Raw genomic sequence first — 20,635 nt, forward strand, 5'->3', positions numbered from 1 at the left:
CTACAAGAAGAGTAGAGGCCCAGGGGGTTTCAAAGTATTCACTATTTGATTTTATCTGTTTTGTTTTGTTTTTAAAAGATGAGAAAATGTTTGTATACTAAGGTCGGGATCCAGTAGAGACAGAGAGAGAAAGTGAGAAAAATTGATACTAAAGACATAGAAAAGGGATAATGGATTACACAGGGTTCAGGAGAAACAGAGAGACAAGACTCAAAGAAAGAAAATGGACTGGCCTTTGATAGATGTAAAAGTTCACCATATCACCCAAGGAAGAAACATTATTTAAGTAACTAGAGGACCGATGCACAAAATTTGTGCAAGAATAGGTCTTCCTTCCCCTGGCTGCTGGAACCAGCTTCCCTCCGGCACCCAGGACCCAGGCTTCCCTCCAGATTCCAGCAGGCACCCGGAACCCGGGCTTCCTTCCAGCCGCCAGCAGGCACCCGGGACCCAGGCTTCTCTCTCAGCCCTGACTTCGTCCAGAAGGTCGTCCGGTCTAATTATCATATTATGCTTTTATTATTATAGATAAGGCAGGTGGATTTATAAATATCAGCAGAGAACTGTCTGATAGTTCCTACCTTCTCTACGATGTAGTGTATCATGCATAATCTTTTGCTAAGGAAGGAAACAGAAAACTAGAGAAAGAATAAAAATGTGTTATGCAGCAGGAAAGAGTGAGTTGAAGACAGATATGCTGTCAAGTTTCCATGCAGTGTTGAGAACCTGGTTGAGATTGGTGATCACAAATTTATCAAGTTATCAACCTATCTAATTTATAATCTTTAGAAGATCTCAACAATTTGGATACAGAACCCAATATGGTCGATGACTAAGTTTATCCAGGGTTGACATGAATCAAGGAAACAGAAAAATATACAAAAGAGAGATACTAAAGATGCACAATATTAATCTAGGAAAGAAGGGCCCACCCCCAAATCTCATCGAAATCCAAGTCAAGCTTCAAAGTCTGTCACAAAGGCCCATCTATTTCTTCTATAGGGTTTTATCTGACCTCCATGTGAAATGACTCCACTGTCTTGTCACAGTACTTTGTACTTTTTTTTACAGCCCTATTCCTATCTGCTTCAAATTATAATTCTTTGAGTCCCAACAATCTATATATATATAAAAGCCTAAATATACAAAGTGTCCCCTTGGGAGTTCAACCGACCAGGAGTTCGATCACTCACTATGACATGCACTGACCACCAGGGGGCAGCACAGAACAAAGGAAGGCCGCAGCCGCTAGGGACCCTATCATGCACGAATTTCGTGCACTGGGCCTCTAGTGTGATTATAAGTATAGAGATACCATGCTCATATTTGTCTCTACTGTGGTACTCAGTACCTGGTCTCACAAGAGAGACTGAGTCCCTGAACTCACTTCCTGAAAGAGAAATAAATATTAGAACCCTTCAAGTCAAACTTGCATGATAGGGAAAAACCCAGACATAGCAGAAATCATACTTTTTCAAACTCTTAAAACTAGAAGAAATATCGAGGTGACTAATATTGTAGGAGCTAGTCCTCACAGTAGGTAGGGGGAGGCTTCAACAGTATATATGTGGAAATATCTTTTTGTAAATTTTAACTGACAAACTACATAACAGGTATCTAAAATGAGTATTTTATTAAATATTCTATTCCTTTTACTTTTTTAAATACTTGAAATATTTCAATACTACTCTTCATAAAGTATAAAGTAATTACCTTAAGATAAAACTATCTTTGAGATCAATCAAGAGGTTTTAATATTTCAAAGTACCACAAGGGCCTCTTGTAAGGTTCTCTCACTGTAAGACGACCCCACTATCTTTTTCAAAAAAACGCCTAATTTTAGGATTCAATGTATTTTAACTTAAGATTGTGAAGAAGAATGTTATAAAAGAAATTGTTTTACTGTTCTTCTAATTAGCAATCCTAACAAGCACCAAAGGACAAAACTAATCCTTTTTTTAAAAATTTAAGTTAAAAACCTTTGTGTTTTGGTAATGATATGCTGATATGGGACAGTGGAGGATGTTGTGCCTGTATGGGGTGGGGGAAAATGAGAACTCTGCACTTTCCATTTAATTTTTCTGTGAAGCAAAAACTGCTCTAAAAAATTAAGTATACATTAAAATAAAAACCACTTTTCTGCATCAAAGAATATTATCAAGTAAAGCAAAGCCGAAACCGGTTTGGCTCAGTGGACAGAGCGTCGGCCTGTGGACTCAAGGGTCCCAGGTTCGATTCCGGTCAAGGGCATGTACCTTGGTTGCAGGCACATCCCCAGTAGGGGGTGTGCAAGAGGCAGCTGATCGATGTTTCTCTCTCATCGATGTTTCTAACTCTCTATCCCTCTCTCTTCCTCTCTGTAAAAAAAATCAATAAAATATATTAAAAAAAAAAAAAAAGAAAGTAAAAAGACAATCTTTACAATGGGAAAAAATATTTGCAAGCTATGTATCTGATTAGGGTTTGGTATTCAGAATATATAAAAAAAATTCTTACACTAAAAAGGCACGCCAATTAAAAAACAGGCAAATAGACATTTCTACAAAGAAGATATGCAAATGGCCAACACACATATGAAAAGATGTCCAACATCACTAATCATCAGAATAATGTAAGCAAAACTACAATGAAGCCGAAACCGGTTTGGCTCAGTGGATAGAGCTTCGGTCTGCAGACTGAAAGTTCCCAGGTTCGATTCCGGTCAAGGGCATGTACATTGGTTGCGGGCACATCCCCGGTAGGGGGTGTGCAGGAGGCAGCTGGTCGATGTTTCTCTCCCATCGATGTTTCTAGCTCTCTGTCCCTCTCCCTTCCTCTCTGTAAAAAATCAATAAAATATATTTTTTAAAAAAACCTACAATGAAGTACCACTTCACACTCATAAGAATGGCTATAATCAAAAAGAAAACTGGACAATAGCAAATGTTGAAGATATAGAGAAACTTGAACCCTTGTATGTTGCTATAAAAATGTAAAATAGTCACTGTGGAAAAGTTTGGCAGTTCCTCAAGAAAGTTAAACACAGATTACCATATGACACCACCATTCAATACCTAGGTATATAGTGAACAAACTGAAAACAGTGACTCAAACAAGAATGTATACATAGCAGCACTATTCACAATAGCCAAACTATGGAAACAGTGCAAAAAATCCACCAATGGGTGAATGGATAAATTGTGGTATACACACACAATGGAATATAATTCAGCCATAAAAAGAAATGGAGTACTTGTAAAGGCACAATGTGGATATACCCCCAAAACATGATATTAAATGAAAATAGACATAAGCGGACACACATTGTGCGATTCCAAGTTATAAGTTATATAAAATATTCAAAATAGATAAATTCATAGACACAAAAGGCAAATTGGTAGATATCAGGGGTTGGAGGAAGCGAGGAATGGGAAGAAACTGCTTAACCTTTTGTACTCGGATGTCGAGTGTGACGGTTATTGAATGTATCAATAATTTGAAATATAAAAAAATCCAAATAAATAAGTTTGTATGAAAAGAAACTCCAGTTTTTTTATTCTACTGCCGCGCTTTGTAAAATCTGGGGTATTTAAAAAATTAAATCCCAAGTAGAATAAAGGAATCGAGAAAAAAGCAAGCGAGTGCAAAGGGTTAATGGGTACTGGAGTGATGAAATGTTTCGGACGTATCTATATATATAAAATCCTAAGCAACCAGAACGACAGGTCGCTATGAGGCGCACTGCGCGGGGCAGGGCTGGCCAGCCAACTTCCTGTGGTCCCTCCCCCCGGCTGGCCCCAGCCCTGATCAGCCCCTCAGCCAGACCTCACCCATACAAGAATTCATGCACCAGGCCTCTAATGTATTATAATATTTATACATCAAAAGCAAAGTATAGTACTTCCTAATTTTAGTATAAAACACAAAAATTGCTAATCTTAAGATAATTTGAAAAGCAGTATAACACAGCAATTAAGAGCACAAGTCGCCCAACCGGTGTGGTTCAATGGTTGAGCATCGACCTATGAATCAGGAGGTCAAGGTTCTATTACTGGTCCGGGCACTTGCCCAGGTTGCAGGTAAAATCCCCAATGGGGAGCGTGCAGGAGGCAGCCGATCAATAATTCTCTCTCATCACTGATGTTTCTCTCTCTTTCCCCCACTCCCTTCCTCTCTGAAATCAATAAAAAGATAGACATTTTTTTAAAAGAGTGCAAGTCACCCTAGCTGGTTTGGCTCAATGGATAGAGCGTTGGCCTGCGGACTGAAGGGTCCTGGGTTCAATTCCAGTCAAGGGCACATGCCTGGGTTGCAGGCTCAATCCCCAGTAGGAGGTGTGTAGGAGGCAGCCAATCAATGATTCTCTTTCATCAATGATGTTTCTCTCTCCCTTTTTCTCCCTTCCTCTCTGAAATTAATAAAAATATATTTAAAAAAGAAGAAAAAAAAAAGAGCACAAGTCACTGACAGTCTACTAGCTGTTTTAAGTTATTTAACCCTGGGTAGATCTATAACCTCTTTGTGCCACAGTTTCATTACCTAAAAAATAGGGATAACAACAGTAGGTGCCTCAGAGTTATTATAAGGATTAAATAAATTCTTATGTGTATTATAAAGTGCTAAAATGATATTTGGCACAAATTTATTATTAAATAAAAATTATTAGTTATTATTTTTTAAATGGGTTCCCTAATAAATGCAACAGAATATGAAATTACTTTTTAAAAAGTTATCTGCTCTCTCTCCAAATCTGTCACCACGCCCTTCCATCTCTTCTTCATTTCTATGGTTTCACAGAATTCTCTTTAGAAAACATGGTACGATTGGCATTCAGGACCTTCCACCATACTGATAATCTCAAAACTTCTAATTTTTCTAAAGTAGCTCTTCCTCACAAAGAGAGATATCTAGCCTAGAAAGAGCATTCCACTAAAACAGCACTAAAGAGCTAACACTGTCCCTAACAATCCAACTAGGGGAAATTTAGATCTTATCAAGAACTCACATGAATTCACTGTATTATAAATAAACATATTCAAATTATTTCACATTAAATTGTTTTGACACTATTGAAAGTATATCAAACTCCATTCCATATTATTCTGTCATGCCTTTAATCTAATGAGTCAAGGTTCATATTATAAACTAGTAACTAGCCCTAGCCAGTTTGGCTCCAGTGGATAGAGCATCGGTCTGCAGACTGAAGGATCCTGGGTTCAATTCTGGTCAAGGGCACGTGCCTGGGTTGGGGGCTCGATCCCCAGTAGGGAGTGTTCAGGAGACAGCCGATCAATGACTCTCATCATTGATATTTCTCTCTTTCCCTCTTCCTTCCTCTCTGAAATCAATAAAAATATTTTTAAAAAGAAAAAGTAGTAACTAAAAAATATTTTTTTACAAATAATATTTTGAAACTAATTTTTATAGCACGTAATGTAAAAATTTGTCCTCTAGAATTTACCTTTAGAATCATCTTTGTTGGACTCTTTATTCTGACAACTTTTTTCATTATCTTTAAACAAGATGGCTGGAACAAAAGCTTTTAAATCAATGAGGTTCTCATAGAAATTCCGAGCATCTTCATCTTCCCATATACCACCTTCCAAGTCATATTCCCCAGGTTTACCAGGTGTAAATATATCAATTCCAGGCCCATGCTCTACAAAAAAATAAATCACAGAGAATTAAAACTATTTCAGGTTAAGCATGCTAAACATCACAAAATATTTCACATTTTCAATTTTATAACTAATGAATCTTGAGTGTTCAACTAACAGAAACTTCTTCAATCAATAAGCACTCTGGACTATTCACACAACCATCTTTAACATCAAATCACAAATTGTTTTAGATAAAGCTCTAAACAAGGACGGATTAGAGGACAGCATAGGATAAAGATGATTTTCTCTTCAATATTTTAAGCAATTAATATGAGAGTAAGTAGCCACTTGATATATTAAGCCTACCTTCATGAAACTTAAAACCAAGATAAAAAATATATAACCCTAGACATTTCTAAAACATCCAGCTTCAAGTCTCCCCTTCTCCATTAAGCCTTTTTTATGACTCCCAATCCTCTTATATCATAACTAGAGGCCCAGTGCACGAAATTCGTGCATGAGGGGGGGGGTGTCCCTCAGCCCAGCCTGCACCCTCTCCAATCTGGGACCCCTTAGGGGATATCCGACTGCCCGTTTAGGCCCAATCCCACTGGGCGGTCGGACATCCCTCTCACAATCCAGACTGCTGGCTCCCAACTGCTCTCCCCTGCAGGCCTGGTCCCCCTCAACAGCCCTCCCCTGCAGGCCTGGTCCCCCTCAACTGCCCTACCCTGCTGGCCTGGTCCCCCCCAACTGTCCTCCCCTGCAGGCCTTGTCACACACACCCCAACTGCCCTCCCATGCAGGCCTGGTCCCCCCCCACAACTGCCCTCGCCTGCAGGCCTGGACCCCCCAACTGCCCTCCCCTGCAGGCCTGCCCCCCCCCCCCGCCAACTTCCCTCCCTGATGACCTGGTCTTTCCCAACTGCCTTCCTCTGCCGGCCCGGTCACCCCTAACTGCCCTCCCTGCAGGCCTGGGTCCCCCCAACTGCCCTCCCCTGCAGGCCTAGGTCCCCCCCAACTGCCCTCCCTTGCTGGCCTGGTCTCCCCCAACTGCCCTCCTCTGCTGGCCTGGTCACCCCTAACTTCCTACAACTGTCCTCCCCTGCTGGCCACCTTGTGGTGGCCATCTTGTGGCGGCCATCTTGTGTCCACATGGGGGCAGCCATCTTTGACCACATGGGGGCGGCCATCTTGTGTCTTGGTGTGATGGTCAATTTGCATATTACTCTTTTATTAGCTAGGATTATCTCCCCATAGAGACCATAAACCCTTAATTAAAAAGCATCTTCCATATGCACCCCTTTGTTCATTGCAGTGTAATTTACAAGAGCCAATATATGGAAGCAATCCAAGTGGACAAAAATGTTGTAGTACATATATACAAAGGAACATTACTTGGCCATAAAAACGTATGACATTTTACCCTTTGCAACAGCATGGAGAGACCTAGAGGGTATTATGCTAAGTGAAATAAGCCAGTCAGAAAATAAACAAAACTGAAACAGACTCATAGACACAAAAAGTGGACTGGGGGGTTGCCAGAGGGGAGGAGGTGAAAGAGGTAAAGGGATTAAGAAGTTCAATGACTGAGCGTTGACCCATGAACCAGGAGGTTATGGTGAGGGCACATGCAAGGGTTGTGCCACAGTTGTGTGCTTGACCCCCAGTAGGGGGCATGCAGGAGGTAGCCAATCAATGATTCTCTTTTATCATTGATGTTTCTCTCTCTCTCTCTCTCCTTCTCCCTTCCTCTCTCTGAAATCAATAAGAACATATTTTTTAAAACATAAAAATAAAAAATAGAAGTACAAAACAGTTACAGGGATGTAAAGTACGCATATGGAATATAGTCAATAATCTATACTAGCCCTAGCCAGTTTGGCTCAGTGGATAGAGCATCGGCCTGCGGACTGAAGGGTCCCAGGTTCGATTCCAGTCAAGGGCACATGCCCAGGTGGCGGGCATTCAGGAGGCAGCCAATCAATGATTCTCTCTCATCATTGATGTTTCTATCTCTCTCTCTCCCTCTTCCTTCATCTCTGAAATCAATAAAAATATATTTAAAAAATAATAATAATCTATACTAATAAAAGCCTAGGTGGCTCTTGCACGCAACGTTATCACAAGATGGCCACCACAAGGAGCCAAGAAGAATTTAATCATACACCAAAACAAGACATGCTGACAATTATAGATGACTAGACACAAAAGTAGGAGATAAAGCAGAATCAAATGTCATCAGAAAAATGTGGACTAGGTGTTAAGAAATGAAACAGAGGTTTGGCTTGTAGATTTCTATGAAACCTACAACTTGTCCATAACAAACACATGCTTCTAATGACCAAAAAGATGACTGTATAAATGGACATCATGGGATGGCTAATAGAGAAATAAAGTGGACTACTGAAAGCAGGAGAAGCTGCATTCTCTCTGCCAAAACAAGACCAAGAGCAGACTGTGGTACTGACCACAAACTGTTAATTTCAAACAGAGTAAAGGTGAAGAAGAGCACTAAAAAAATAAAATGTAAATAACATGCCTGATGGATTTAAAGTCCACATTAAAAAAAAAAATTGGCACTGTTAAACTTCACTGGCCAAAAACCAGAAGAACAGTGGACTGAAACTGGAAATATTACTAGGGAAGAATTAAGACAATGAAGGAAGAAAAAGGAGAGGAAAAATCGAGGTGGTAATGGAAGAAATACTAAAAATTGTTAGAGACCAATGAAAGGCAAAAGTAAAAGGTGACAAAAGCAGGGTTAATATCCAGCATTCAGTTTTTCAACAATTATCACATAAAAGATAAAGAAAAGGAGATAGAAAAACAAAAAAAAAGAAAAAAAAATGAAAAGGAGATAGAAGAGAACAACAAAAAAGGAAAAATAGGAACTCTCTACCAGAAGATTAAAAAATTAAAGGGAAATTCAAACGTAGATTAGGAATGCTAAACAAACCAACAAGGAATCACTATCTGGCCAGGAGAGAAAAAAGGGGAGGTGGAAATAGTATACTGAAAATCTATACAGAAGAGACAAAAGGATGACAGATACCTTTGAGGAAGATTACTATGAGAAAGAACCTGTAATTCTAGAAAGTGAAGTGAAAGTTGCCCTCAGTGTACTGAGAAGAAATACATCACCAGGGGTAAATGAAATACCAATGGAATTATTTCAAGACACAAGTGCTAAATCTGTTAAAATCCTAACAAGATATGGCAACAATATGGAAAACAAAATGGCCTACAGACTCAGAACATTCAATATACAGGCAGTCCTTGGGTTATGTCGGACTCGACATACGTCATTTCATGGTTACACCGCCTTCTCCCATTTATTTATAAAAAAAAAAAAAAAAAAAACTTCCGTCATTTCAATGTATGTACATATGTGCTTTATGTTTATTATTATTTATTTACCACAAGTAAGGTCAGGAATTGTTATTTTTCTTTTAAATTTTTTTTTACTGTCTCACTTCATTACTGCTGTGTATGTGCTCCATGTGAGTGACGTAGGTGCTCATGTAGGGTGGGTTCTGACTAATGGCGAAATCGTGGTACATCGCACCGTAGGAACAGATCTCCGACGTAACCCAAGGACCTACTGTATAGCACAATCATCAAGAAAGGAGATGCCAAGGAGTACAGTAACAATAGCACCATTGTTCAAATTTCCCACACAAGTAAAGTGATGTGTAAGGTGATCCTATATAATAAAAGCCTAATAAGCCAAATGTCCAGTTGTCTGGTCGGCCATTCAACCAATCAAAGCGTAATATGCTAATGAAATGCTAAGGCCGCTCAACTGCTCACTATGACGTGTACTGACCACCGGGGGCAGACATCCGACAGGTCAACCAGTCGCTATGACGTGCACTGACCACCAGGGGGCAGATGCTCAGACCGGTAGGTTAGCTTGCTATTGGGGTCCGGCCAATCAGGACTGAGCGAGGTAGGCCGGACTTACCCTGGAGCCCTCTCACGGTCCATCCCTGGCTGGCCAACCTTCTGCATCCCTCCCCGGCACCAATCATGCACCAGTGGGGTCCTTAGGCCTGGCCTGCGCCCTCTCACAATCTGGGCTGAGGGACCCCCCCCCCAAGTGCACGAATTTTGTGCACCAGGCCTCTAGTACAATAATAATGGCTTCTACCTTACATGGTGTAAGAAATGCCAGATGTTCAAGATGGATTCAGAAAAGGAAAAGGTATTGAGATCTAATTGCAAGCATTTGCTGGATAATAGGTTAGTCTATGTGTCTTATACACTACAATAAAGCCTTTGATTGTGCTGATCATGAAAAGCTTTGGGTTGCTCTGAAAGAAATGGGTGTGCCTCAGTATTTGATTGTCCTAATGAATAAGCTGTATCTTGAACAGGAAGTCACTATCATGACAGAATAATCTCCTAGAGGCAAATGTGTCATACAAGGTTGCATTTTAACTGTTTGTTTAATCTCTATGCAGAACATATCACATGAAAAACTGGGCTAGACTCAGAGGAAGGAGGAATGAAAATTGGTAGAGTAAATAACAATAACTTAAGATATGCAGATGATACTATCTTACTGGCAAAAAGGAGCAACGATTTCAAACGACTTCTGATGGAAGTGAAAGAAAGTGCCAAAGCAGGACTGCATTTGAACATTAAAGACAAAAATCATGACTACAGAAAAAACACACAACTTTAACGTAGACAATGAAGACACTGAAATTGTTAAAAATTTTGCTTACCTTGGTTCACTTATCAATTCAAATGGAGACTGCAGCCAAGAAATCAAAGAAGGCTGAGACTCAGAAGGGCAGCAATGGAAGAATTAGGAAAGATCCCCAAGAGCAAAGATGTGTCATTAGAGACCAAAGGTAAGGGTCAGCCACACCCTTCTCTTCCCAATTACTACTAAAGATGAGAAAGTTGGACAATGAAGAAGTTGACAGGAAAAAACTGATTCATTTGAAATATAGTGTTGGAGGAGAGCTCTACCAATACCTGGACAGCCAGAAAGATGAACAAGTGGGTCCTAGAGCAAAGTAAGCCTGAAACATCACTGGAAGCAAAAATGACAAAACTGAAACTGCCCTACTTTGGTACATCATGAGAATGCAGGGTGCTTTGGAAAACACGAGAGTGCTAGGAAAAATAGAAGGCAGCAGGAAAAGAGGAAGACCACATATGAGATTAATTGACTCCATAAAAGAAGCCATGGCCCTAGCCGATTTGGCTCAGTGGATAGAGCGTCAGGCTGCAGACTTAAGGGTCCCTTCCCAGGTTCGATTCCGGTCAAGGCACATGCCTGGGTTGCGGGCTTTATCCCCAATGGGGGGTGTGCAGAAAGCAGCCAGTCAATGATACTCTCTCATTATTAATGTTTCTATCTCTCTCTCCCTCTCCCTTCCTCTCTGAAATCAATAAAAATATGTTTAAAAAAAAAAAAAAGAAGCTATGGGCATGAGTCTATAGAAACTGAGTAGAGTGTTGAGAACAAGACACTTAACATCACTCATTCAGAGTCACCAGGAGTTAGAGCTGGTTCGACGGCACATAATACACACACTGTACAAATACTCCCTGTTAAAACTTTTAAGTAAATAGGATTGCCAGATAGTTTTAAGATTAATAATTTATTTCAAAAAGATAACTAATTTATTAATACTTATCTACCTAACATAAATATAATTATTTTATCAAGTGGTTAGTGTGACAGGTTAGAGCAATATATTAGAGAACCTACCAACTTAAGGACAATCAAAAAGGAAGTTTAAAACACCTTTGAAATAATATGAAAAATAACTCCTCTCATCCTACCTAATAGACAAATATGCAAATTGACCACACCTTCGCCACGCCCAAGCCACACCCACCAGCCAAGCGACACCCACCAACCAATCAGGATGAGTATGCAAATTACCACAACAAAGATGGCAGCTAATTTGCATATCAAGACAGCGTAGAAAGAAGCCAAGAGCTGCAGAAGGGAGCAAAGCTGCGGAGAAGCAAGCAAGCCGGGGGGAGGAGAAGGGAGGAGAGCAGGCGGGGCTGGGGGAGAAGGGAGGAGCGGAGGCGGGGCCAGGGGCAAAGGAAGGAGAGTGGGCTGGCAGAGAAGGCGGGGCGGGGGACAAGGGAGGAGCGGAGGCGGGGCCGGGGGAAAAGGAAGGAGAGTGGGCTGGCAGAGAAGGCGGGGCGGGGGACAAGGGAGGAGCGGAGGCGGGGCCGGGGGCAAAGGAAGGAGAGTGGGTGGGCTGGCGGAGAAGGCGGGGCGGGGGACAAGGGAGGAGAGCAGGCGGGGCGGGGTAGAGTGCAGCAGGAAACCCTATTGCAGGATTTTTCCTGCAATGGGAATGCTAGTAAATCATAAACAGCCCTGGTAGGCATGCTCAGTGGTAAGAGCGTTGGCCTGCATAGCAGGTCTCAGGTTCAATTTCCAGTCAAGGACATGTACCTGGATTGCAGGTTCAATCCCCACCCCCAATCAGGGCGCATGCTGGAGGCAACCAGTCCATGTCCCTCTCTTAAATTGATGTCTTTCTCCCTCTCTTTCCTCTCCCTCTCTCTCTCTTTCCTCCCCCGCCCTTCCACTCTCTCTAAAAATCAATGAAAAAAATACCCTCACTAGTTGGGTGAGGATTATAAATAAGTAAATAAATAAATACATCATCATCATAAACAATTTATATCACAAACTGAAAGGTAAGATTTAGCTTTAACCTTTTGCACTCGGATGTCGAGTGTGACTCGACACGGTTAGCATCGGTAGCAGCTCCATAAAAAAAGCAAGCAAGTGCAAAGGGTTAAATAACAATTTGAGATAATATATCATTGAAAACAAACAGATTAAAAACAAGGATATAGATATACTAGAATTCCAAAGGTCAAATGCATTTTATCACCTATCCTATATAATAAAATCCTAATATGCAAATGGACCGAATGGCAAAACGTCTGGTCGCTATGACCGCACTGACCACCAGGGGCATATGCTCAATGCAGGAGCTGTCCCTGGTGGTGTGCTCCCACAGGGGGAGCGCTGCTCAGCCAGAAGCCAGGCTCACGGCAGCGCTAAGGAGCCCGGCAGGCGGGCAGTAAGGAGCAAGAAGTCCTGGACTGTGAGAGCCCCGGCCTAAGCCGGCAGAAGGACATCCCTCAAGAGGTCCTGGTCTGCCAGAGGAAGCAGGCCAGGCTGAGGGCCTCCCCCACCCAGGGAATGATTTTCCTGCACCAGGCCTCTAGTTTGGTAAATAAAGTGAATCTTTCTATAATTCAAGTATGGTTTACAACAGGCCCCTTGGATATAAACCAAGGACATTCGTTACAAAAGAATTCAAAGGAACTCATCATAATATTATGATTTAATTATTATTCTCTAAATTTAAAACCTTTTACATTCAGCAGAGCATTTCAAGTCGTTTTTCAAGGTTATTAGGTCTTATTACTACCACATTTTCAAATTTTTAAAGGCATGTAAAAGGCTTAAATTTTCAATACACATCTGGCAAATAATACCCTTTAGTGATAGTACTTACTAAAAATTATAATATTTGTTTTTAAGAATATCTTACCTTCTGGTGTTGGTTTGTCTTGAGGAAGATCTGGCATATTTTCATCCAAAAGATCTGCTAAGGATTGAGAATTTGCCAGCAGCTTCTGATAAGACATAGCAAATTCCTCATACTGTTTATGTCTATCTTCACTTAGCTCCCCTTTAGAATGTAGAATACGCCTATTAAAAAAAATTAAAACTGATAATCCTATCAAAATACATATGATCATGTAATGTTCCATATATCACACAAGCTTATTACCACAATATTCTTTGACAACATATTTTTATTAAACATTTTCAAGATATATCTAAAAACTAAAAATTTGTATACAATTCACCTAAGCAATTACATTTTAACATTGGTTCTTCAAAGAATAAGTATGATTAACAATTATGCCTGCAAACATAAAATTTAACATTATGCCACTAAATAAAAATTATTTAATCTTATTACAGTCATACTCCCCTCAGAAACACAGTTAATCAAAAATACTTAAAATAACTCCTGACATAACCTAAATGAGTTCACTTTCAAAAACAACAAGTTATACTAGTAGAACCAGTATCTTTAAACATTCACAAATATTTGAATCAACATTATCTTTTGGAAAAAGCACTTATCTTCCACATAGCCAATTCTTAATTTACTGTGCAAGTACTGGTTATTTATCCATGTAACAAATATTAACTGAACAATCCACTTAACCAAGCCCAGGTCATCTCTAGGAGCAGAGGACACAACTTCTCTTCCACTCTGCAAACAGTTTACTAATAAGTCACCCTTAATTAGAAATGCAAAACTATTGAAAATTTTCAAAATATATAAAGTGAAATAAAAATCGTACTATATTAGTATAGATGGTTGATATGTCTATAACTGGATCTAGTTTTTTTAAATAATTAAATATTTATGTAGTGTAACATTTGAAATTTATAAACCTAAATGCAAATATGACAGATTTCACAAAGTCAATTATAAATTATAAAGTGACTTTCAAAAGCAATATATATAAAGTTGTTTTAGTTCCTTGTCATTTGAGTTTTCCTATGAACAAGGAAGAAATGCTTTAGAAGATTTTTTGTGGTTATCTTCTTAAAATTTACAAAAAATAAAGTAGAAAGACTATGCCTACATCTCTTCGCTCCTTCTTATTTAAAACAATTTCCAGATTTCCTTATCTTACTCCATTCCTACCTACTTTTGTGTAAATCTTGTAACATTCCAAATAACATTTTCTATTTTAAGAATATCGGTTCCCATTACAAGCACAAGATAGATCAATGTATATATATATTAGTTACTATTCATTAGCTCCAAATTTTTTTTCAAAATATGGCCTATTAGGATCTAAAATGAGAAATTGTCAATCATTTTCTTATGATTTAAATATACATTAGACCATATAATTGTATGGACAGATTAGTAAAATATCATAATAGTTAATCCATAATAACTAAAAAGCATTTCCCTTAAAACTAAAAATACTGTTATAAAGAAGTTTCTCTCTCCATTTATTTCAGACTAATTTTACAGGAAAAACAAAGTTTCTTTTGGTTTTATGGTTAAATTTTAAAACTTAAAACAAAAATCCAAAGCATTTAAAAATATTGAAACTACGAAAGAAATGATTAACATTACTACTTTGAATGAGCTTGTTAGAACTTTCAATTACAATGTCATTTTGGAAGTTTAAAAAAGTCACTAAAATTAAATAAATGATTTAATAAATACTACTCATATGTTCTGCAATGTATTATTAGGAAAAATGTTAATTAATAAAAACTTAAGTGTTTATGCTGAAGCAAATTATGTTAAAAGGGTTAAGAATTGCCCTAGCCAGGTGGCTCAGGTGCTTGGAGTGTCGCAAACATAGGTTGCAGGATCAATCCCCAGTTGGGGTGCAACTGATAGATATTTCTCTCTCACATTGATGTTTCTCTAAAAAAACTGTCTAAAAGAGTCAATAAAAGCATATCCTCAGTAAAAAAACAAAACAAAACAAAAAAACTAGTGGTGGACCTAATCTGGCCTATGGACCAAAGTTTGCCAATCCCTGTCATAATTGGAGTTAACTTAGTATCATTATTAAATGTATTATAAATGAGCTCATTCTCTCATATCACATGATATGAAAAGCGATGAAACAATATTAATTCCAAGTCATATTCATTATAACAAAAATATAAGAAAGTAGCCCTTCACCCAATATATGTAAGAAATCATGGTCTGAAAATACCCCTAGAGTACATCAATCCTTGATTTCTGGAGTGTTTTTATATTACTAAAGCTGACAGAAAATAGCAAATAGTCCACTCTTAAATCAAGCATTATCTCATAAATCTTGTTACTTCTTTTATTCTGTATACTGTTTACTATTGTTTTATAGTTTTAAAAATGAATTTTTAAAATGCAGTTAGCATACAAATTTTCAAATCATAAGATGCACAAAGAGAAATTCTCATTGAAAAATCATACTGGCCCTAGCTGGTTTGGCTCAGTGGATAGAGCATCGGCCTGCAGACTGAAGAGACCCCGGTTTGATTCCAATCATGGGCACATGCCCAGGATGCGAGCTTGCCCCCAGTACGGGTATGTAAGGAGGCAGCCAATCAATGATTCTCTCTCATTGTTGATGTTTCTATCTTTCTCTCCCTCTCCCTTCCTCTCTGAAATCAATAAAAATATATTTTTAAAAATTTTCTGAAGGATTATGCAGGCAATATATTAATAGTGAACTAACATTTATCGTATACTTACAATGAGCCAGATACTATTATTAAGTGCTTTCACACACATAAATTCACAAATCTAGAACTTGAGCCCAAGCAAGTCTGGCTTCAAACTGTACTGCCTTTCAAATTGAAATTATCCACTTAATACTTAATACTGAAATTAGAATGTCTCTCAAATGCATATGTCAAAGGCAAGCTTTCGATATATTGAAGGTGCTAGTTTTATATCCTTTTTGGGGTCCTTCTTTTGTTTGGATATGACTTGGTAAGTACTGAGTGGCTAATGTAGTTACTAGACACTTTAAAAACAAGTACAGGTACTAAACGCAGATGAAGATGACTACTAAGGAAGATGTGAAAAATATAGTATGAAGAGGCAGGAAAGACAATGATTCTGTCACTTGCTAAGTCACACTGGGCAAGCTCTTTAATCCTAAATCTGATTTATCACATTCAAAATAGAGGTATTTCTTTCAAGGGTACTGTGATCATTTAAGATCATAACATCAATGTAAAACAGTATTTTCCTGAGGGGGAAAGAAAAGCCAGAGCCCACTGTTGAAAAGGCAAGAACCTCAATGCCAATATTATTTTGATCTTCTATTACTCAAATTAAAAAGAAAAAAAAAATCATGACAAGAACAGAAAATCCATTTTAGCTTTGACCTATGGAGTCATTCAAAATAACACAGAAGACATGGTTAAAATCTTGAAAAAGTAATCATGAAGCAGACCCATAAAAAACTCCTAGAGCCCGGGTGGTGTAGCTCAGTGATTGAGCATCAACCCATGTATCAAGAGGTCTCCAGTTCAATTCCTGGTCAGGGCACATGCCCGGGTTGTGGGCGTAATCCCCAGTGGGGGGCATGCAGGAGGCAGCCAATCGATGTTGATGTTTCTCTCATCAATGTTTCTCCCTTCCTCTCTCTCTGAAATCAATAAAAACATATTTAAAAAATTAAAGAAAACTACTAGGTTTTACTTTTCATCTCCTTTAGCACACTGTCAAATTTTCATAAGAATAACTTAAATTTCATGAGTATTAACTTACATTTTCTTTTGGTTTCATTTTAGAATTTGGCTTTTTTTATAATCTTGTGTGAAAAGAAACTAGAGCATAGCTAAACATATTTTTAATTTCATAAAGGAAGGGAGGAGAGAGAGACAAACATCAATGATGAGAGAGAATCATTGATCGGCTGCCTCCTGCACCACCCACACTGAGGATCACGCCCCCAATCCGGGCATGTGCCCTGACTTGGGAGTCGAACTGTGACCTCCTGGTTCATGGGTCAATGCTCAACCACTGAGCATGCTGGCTGGGCAAATATCCTAGCTCAGTGGTCGGCAAACTCATTTGTCAACAGAGCCAAATATCAACAGTACAACAACTGAAATTTCTTTTGAGAGCCAAATTTTTTAAACTTAAACTTCTTCTAACGCCACTTCTTCAAAATAGACTCGCCCAGGCCATGGAATTTTGTGGAAGAGCCACACTCAAGGGGCCAAAGAGCCACATGTGGCTTGCGAGCCACAGTTTGCCGACCACGGTCCTAGCTAATAAAGAGGGAATATGTTAATTGACCCTGATGCTGTCACAAAGATGGCAGCACCCACAGCCAATAAATAGGGAATATGCTAATTGCTGCCCCGCCCTCAAAGATTGTAGCACCCACAGCCAATGAGGGAATATGCTAATTGACTGTCCTGCCCTCAAAGATGGCAGCGCCCACAGCCAATAAAGAGGGAATATGCTAATTGACTGTCACGCCTTCAAAGATGGTGGAGGCTACAGCCATAAGATGGTGGCACCCAGTCCCCTCAGCCTTGCTGGGGCACCTACCACCTACCTCCCAAGTCCCCTCAGCCCCCCACCTGCACAGGGCCAGCCCGAGGCACTGGCAAGCCTCAGATGGCAGCTGCCTAGCTGATGCCCAAGGCGCAGGCAAGCCTCGGATGGCGTCTGCCCAGCCGCTCAGGGCCAGCCCGAGGTGCAAGCAAGCCTCGGATGGCGGCTGCCCAGCCGCCCAGAGCCACCTGTGGCTCAGGTAACCAGGGCTGGCTGAGGCTTGCCTGTGATGCCGGCAGTGGCAGCAGCAGAGGTGTGATGAGGCATCGCCTTCCCCTGATCGCCGGGTCGCCTCCGCCCCTGAGGGCTCCTGGACAGTGAGAGGGGGCAGGCCAGGCTGAGGGACCCCTCTCCAGTGCATGAATTTTCATGCACTGGGCCTCTAGTATATAGCCCCCGGTGCACAACATTCGTGCACTGTGGTGGGGGGTACCTCAGCCCAGCCTACACCCTCTCACAGTCCAGGACCCCTGGGGGATGTCCACCTGCCAGCTTAGGAGTGGGCCTAAGCCGGCAGGTGGACATTCCCCGAGGGGTCCTTAGCACTGCCGCAGAGGCAGGACAGGCTCCCACCACTGCCTCTGCGCTCGCCAGCCGAGAGCCTGGCTTCTGGTTGAGCGGTGCTCCCCCTGTGGGAGCGCACTGACCACCAGGGGGCAGCTCCTGCATTGAGCGTCTGCCCCCTGGTGGTCAGTGCACATCATAGCGACCGGTCGTTCCACCGTTCGGTTGATTTGCATATTAGGATTTTATTATATAGGATTTTTAAGTTCTCACCTGAGGACACATTTTTATTGATTTGAGAGAGACGAATGAGGGTTGGGGGTCAGAGAGAGAGAGATTGATCAGTTGCCTCCTGTCCACATCTCAACCAGGGATCGAACCCACAACCTGGGCATGTGCCTTGACCGGGAATCAAGCCTTTGTGTATGGGACAATGCTCCAACCGAGCCACACCAGCCAGGACAATCTAATATTTTTAAACAACAATGTCAAAGTCACTGAATCAAAATCAAGAGAATATCTACAAGGAGGTAACAATTTTAAAGCAGTTACAAAATTGTTAAAGCCCCTGAGTCTAATAAAGCACAATGACATAACATCTTAATAGTGCTTAAATACTACGCAGTTTATCGAACAATCTACCTGTAAAGGTAAGGTACAACTTACCTGGAAGGAAAGTGAAAGGTAACACTATTTAATTTAAGGTCAATGTGTTTTTAAGTTTCAGCATTAGTAATGTCTCTTTAATTTGCATTAATAAAAAAAAAAAAAACCTCCTGATTTTATTAACAATGGAGGGAAAGCCTACATCCTACCTTCATTTCTTTTTTTTAATAAACTTTAACACAAATCACTTACTGATGCTGAACTCTGTTTGCAATTATGAAGGTTGTAATTCACCAGTATTGAATAGAGAAACTTGCCACCATTCCCATCAATTAGGAGGGAAAAAGGAATTAAGACACTTCAAAATTATTCAGGCAAAAATTCTGACATTTCACTATACTGCAAGAAACAATTCTGTTACACAATTAACATTAAGTTATATTAGGTCATATTGCTTCTATGAGAATAATATCTCAAAGTACAAAGTATATCTTAAGTATAGAGCATTGAATATAATACAAAATCTACCAAGAAGTAAAGCTATTAACTCTAAATTGGAAAATATTACTAGATTATGTTTTTAAATGTGTAAATATTACTCTCCAGATCATTTAACCAAAATGTATTTTTAAAAATATTGTTTTAAGTACAAAAAGCTTATGAACTTAAATTTAATAGAATTCACCCAACCCTAGGGTCAGCTGTATCGATTGCTAATATCTAAATCCCTCAGGGGCTTACAAACAGAACTAGCTTTCTAATACCTATGTTATCAGCCCAGATAACATGAGAAAAGAACAGCTGGGACTCAGTGAGTCTCATTCAGTTACTGTACTGGCTTTCAATCATTCATTAATGTCTTTAAGAAAATATCAGAGATGTTTTTACTCTTTTTTTAACTGGTTGAACAAAAATTAAATATTGACTTTAATGAGCATAGACTAAGACTTCACAACCTAAGAATGAAATAATATGGGGAGTACATGTTACTGCCATCTCCCAAGCTACTTAAAATGACGAAGAGCACTTGGGATTTATAGACTGCAAATTGTATATTTGATTTTTTTAAACCATCATTATCAGACATTGAATAAAGGCTTAAAATAATTTAACTGTATATGAGTCTTAAATATCCACTTAGATTACTAGCATTATCATGCTTAAGAGAAACCATACTGGGGGAAACTACTGCCCATAATTTATTCCCATGATATAGAAAAACCTCAAAACACCTACTAGATAATGATTAGGAGGGAGAAAATGTTGGAAACTGGTCATTTTAACAGTACACTGTAATATGCCCTCTTAGAAGTAAGGAGACTAACATTAGACCAAGTAGGGACTCTGCACTAATCCATTCTTCAAGTCTTCTTTGCTCAGTCAGGTATTTAAATCACTTTACGAGAGGCTGCTCAAAGTGAAGATATCCTAAAGCATAAGTTATTTATTAAGCCAAATGCCAATTATTTTCCATATTGTGATTAAGATTCTCACATCCCCCAAACTATTACATCTAAGTGGACAATCTCCCATGACAAAATGATTATTACACTGCTAAGATCAATTTACACTAAATAAATAACCTCCTCTAACAGATTAATGGTTCTGTATTTAAATGTGTGAAAGTTTCTGGAGAAAAGCCACAAAACTGTGCTCTTTAGCACTACTATATCCTGCTGTATAAAATTCCCATGGTGACTTGAATAATGAAAAAACAGGTCTGCTTATCAAACTGCAAGTGACCAGTGGATAAGTACACTTAACAATACACATATAATCAATGTTCAAAATTATCATTAGGTTAAAATGCTATGCCAAAAACAT

General features: G+C 39.4%; 1 protein-coding gene across 4 annotated transcripts in view; it reads right to left on the reverse strand.

Moving 5' to 3' along the window:
* The window catches only part of UPF2 (UPF2 regulator of nonsense mediated mRNA decay), a gene marked incomplete at its 3' end in the record, with an annotated part of 124,470 nt that overhangs the window by 92,225 nt on the left and 11,610 nt on the right, over positions 1-20,635 (reverse strand). For all 4 annotated transcript variants that reach the window (XM_079767591.1, XM_079767590.1, XM_079767593.1 and 1 more), the window contains exons 4-5: positions 13,136-13,296; positions 5,441-5,638 (exon numbers count right to left, since the gene is read on the reverse strand). In XM_079767591.1, coding sequence (XP_079623717.1) covers positions 5,441-5,638; positions 13,136-13,296 — 359 coding nt within the window. The remainder of the gene's footprint in view (positions 1-5,440; positions 5,639-13,135; positions 13,297-20,635) is intronic.

Source organism: Cnephaeus nilssonii (assembly GCF_951640355.1).
Source record: "Cnephaeus nilssonii genome assembly, chromosome: 4".
Classification (NCBI taxonomy): domain Eukaryota; kingdom Metazoa; phylum Chordata; class Mammalia; order Chiroptera; family Vespertilionidae; genus Cnephaeus; species Cnephaeus nilssonii.